Genomic DNA, 1,443 nt, shown 5'->3' on the forward strand with positions numbered 1-1,443 from the left:
GAATCAGAATCCAGTATAATTCTTAAGTACATTTATATATACAAGGAATTTCACTTGCCATTTAAAACCATAAAATGAAAAAACAGAACATATAGTTGTGTAGAATCTAGAGAGCAAATATCAACAGTCTAAATAAATAAATTAACCTACAGTGTGCAGTGTAAAGAAATCCAGTCCAGTGTGCGTTAATGTAATGCATAAAAACTGATTTAGCCTAACATTAATGAAATGTTTTCAGACTCTGGGGCTGGAGTAGAGCCTGTGTCCTGTGGGGGATACGGGAGGTCGGGTGTATTGTTCATGATGTTGACAGCAGTGGGGAAGAAATTGTCTTTGAGGCGTGAGTTTTTGTTCCTGATGGACCGCGGCCTTTTGCCAGAGGGGAGGGTCTCGAAATCTACAGGGTATGTTCAGTTTTTGTCCATCTCATGTGGGCATCTGTTCCCTCCCCACTCAGGTCTCACCCCTCCCACCACCCCGCCTCACAAACCAGTGGAAGATGAGCTCTTCAAACCTGCAGAGGGAGGAAAGGGAAGTGAGGGGACATGTGGTGGCAGCAGTGGAGATGGTGGAGGATGTGGCAGCGAATCTTCAAGCACCAACACCAGTGTCGCCACGAAGGGCTCATCCTGGCTGAGCCGTGCTCATCACCAGCGAAAGCTTCCAGAGCAGACTGAGCTGTATGCCCAGCTGCGGCGCATGGGCCAGGCCGGTGACAGCGACACCCACCGTACCTTTGGCGACCACGACTACTGCGCTCTGAGCCTTGGGGAGAGCCGCAAGCGTAGCGCCGCCATGCTTGGCGCCATGTTGCAGGCCCAAGGAGGGAGCGATGCAGTTAGCATCCAAACACCAAAAGCAGCTGACGATCAGGTATCAGACGGAAAGGAGAACGGGGAAAGGCTGGTGGTGTCAGAAGTCGCAGAACTGCTTGAGCAGCAGACGACAGTGGTGATATCATCATCGCCGCCGTCACACTGCCAGTCGGTAGCTGCCACCCCGCCGGTCTCAGAGGAAGAGGCAGAGCGCTCCTGTGCATCTCGCTCACCCTCGCCGATCCTTCATCTGTGTCCCGACTCCCCGGCCAGCAAGACAGACTCCAGGTAAGACAGAGAGACAGCGTCTGCATGAGGGGAGAAAGGGGAGGTGTTCAGGTGTGGGTCAAGCAGATAAGATTTGCTGTAGGTGAGACAGCTGTGCGTTGGCCACTGTGAGGTGCTCGCCGTGTTTTCACCAATCAATCAATCTCAACCTTAGCATGTCAAATTACTATGCAGTTTTGGCAATTTTTTCAACATGCTAAATTTTAACTTTTTGGGCATTTTTCGGCCCTGTTTTCAACATGCTATGCTATGGCGCATCTGTATGACCTATGCTAAGCGGTTTTCAGCCATTTTTGGGACGGGACAAAATTTGAGATTTTTTGCCTTACTATACTATGCG

At 50.2% G+C, this 1,443-nt stretch overlaps 1 protein-coding gene across 1 annotated transcript; it reads left to right on the forward strand.

The window, feature by feature from the left end:
* Positions 1-457: 457 nt before the first annotated feature.
* Positions 458-1,103, forward strand: LOC121963192 (peroxisome proliferator-activated receptor gamma coactivator 1-beta-like; the record flags this gene model as incomplete). Its single annotated transcript, XM_042513516.1, has 1 exon — positions 458-1,103. A coding segment is annotated over one exon (646 nt), but the record flags the coding sequence as incomplete, so codon positions are not given.
* Positions 1,104-1,443: the final 340 nt, after the last annotated feature.

This window comes from Plectropomus leopardus, unplaced genomic scaffold, assembly GCF_008729295.1.
Source record: "Plectropomus leopardus isolate mb unplaced genomic scaffold, YSFRI_Pleo_2.0 unplaced_scaffold1034, whole genome shotgun sequence".
Lineage (NCBI taxonomy): Eukaryota > Metazoa > Chordata > Actinopteri > Perciformes > Serranidae > Plectropomus > Plectropomus leopardus.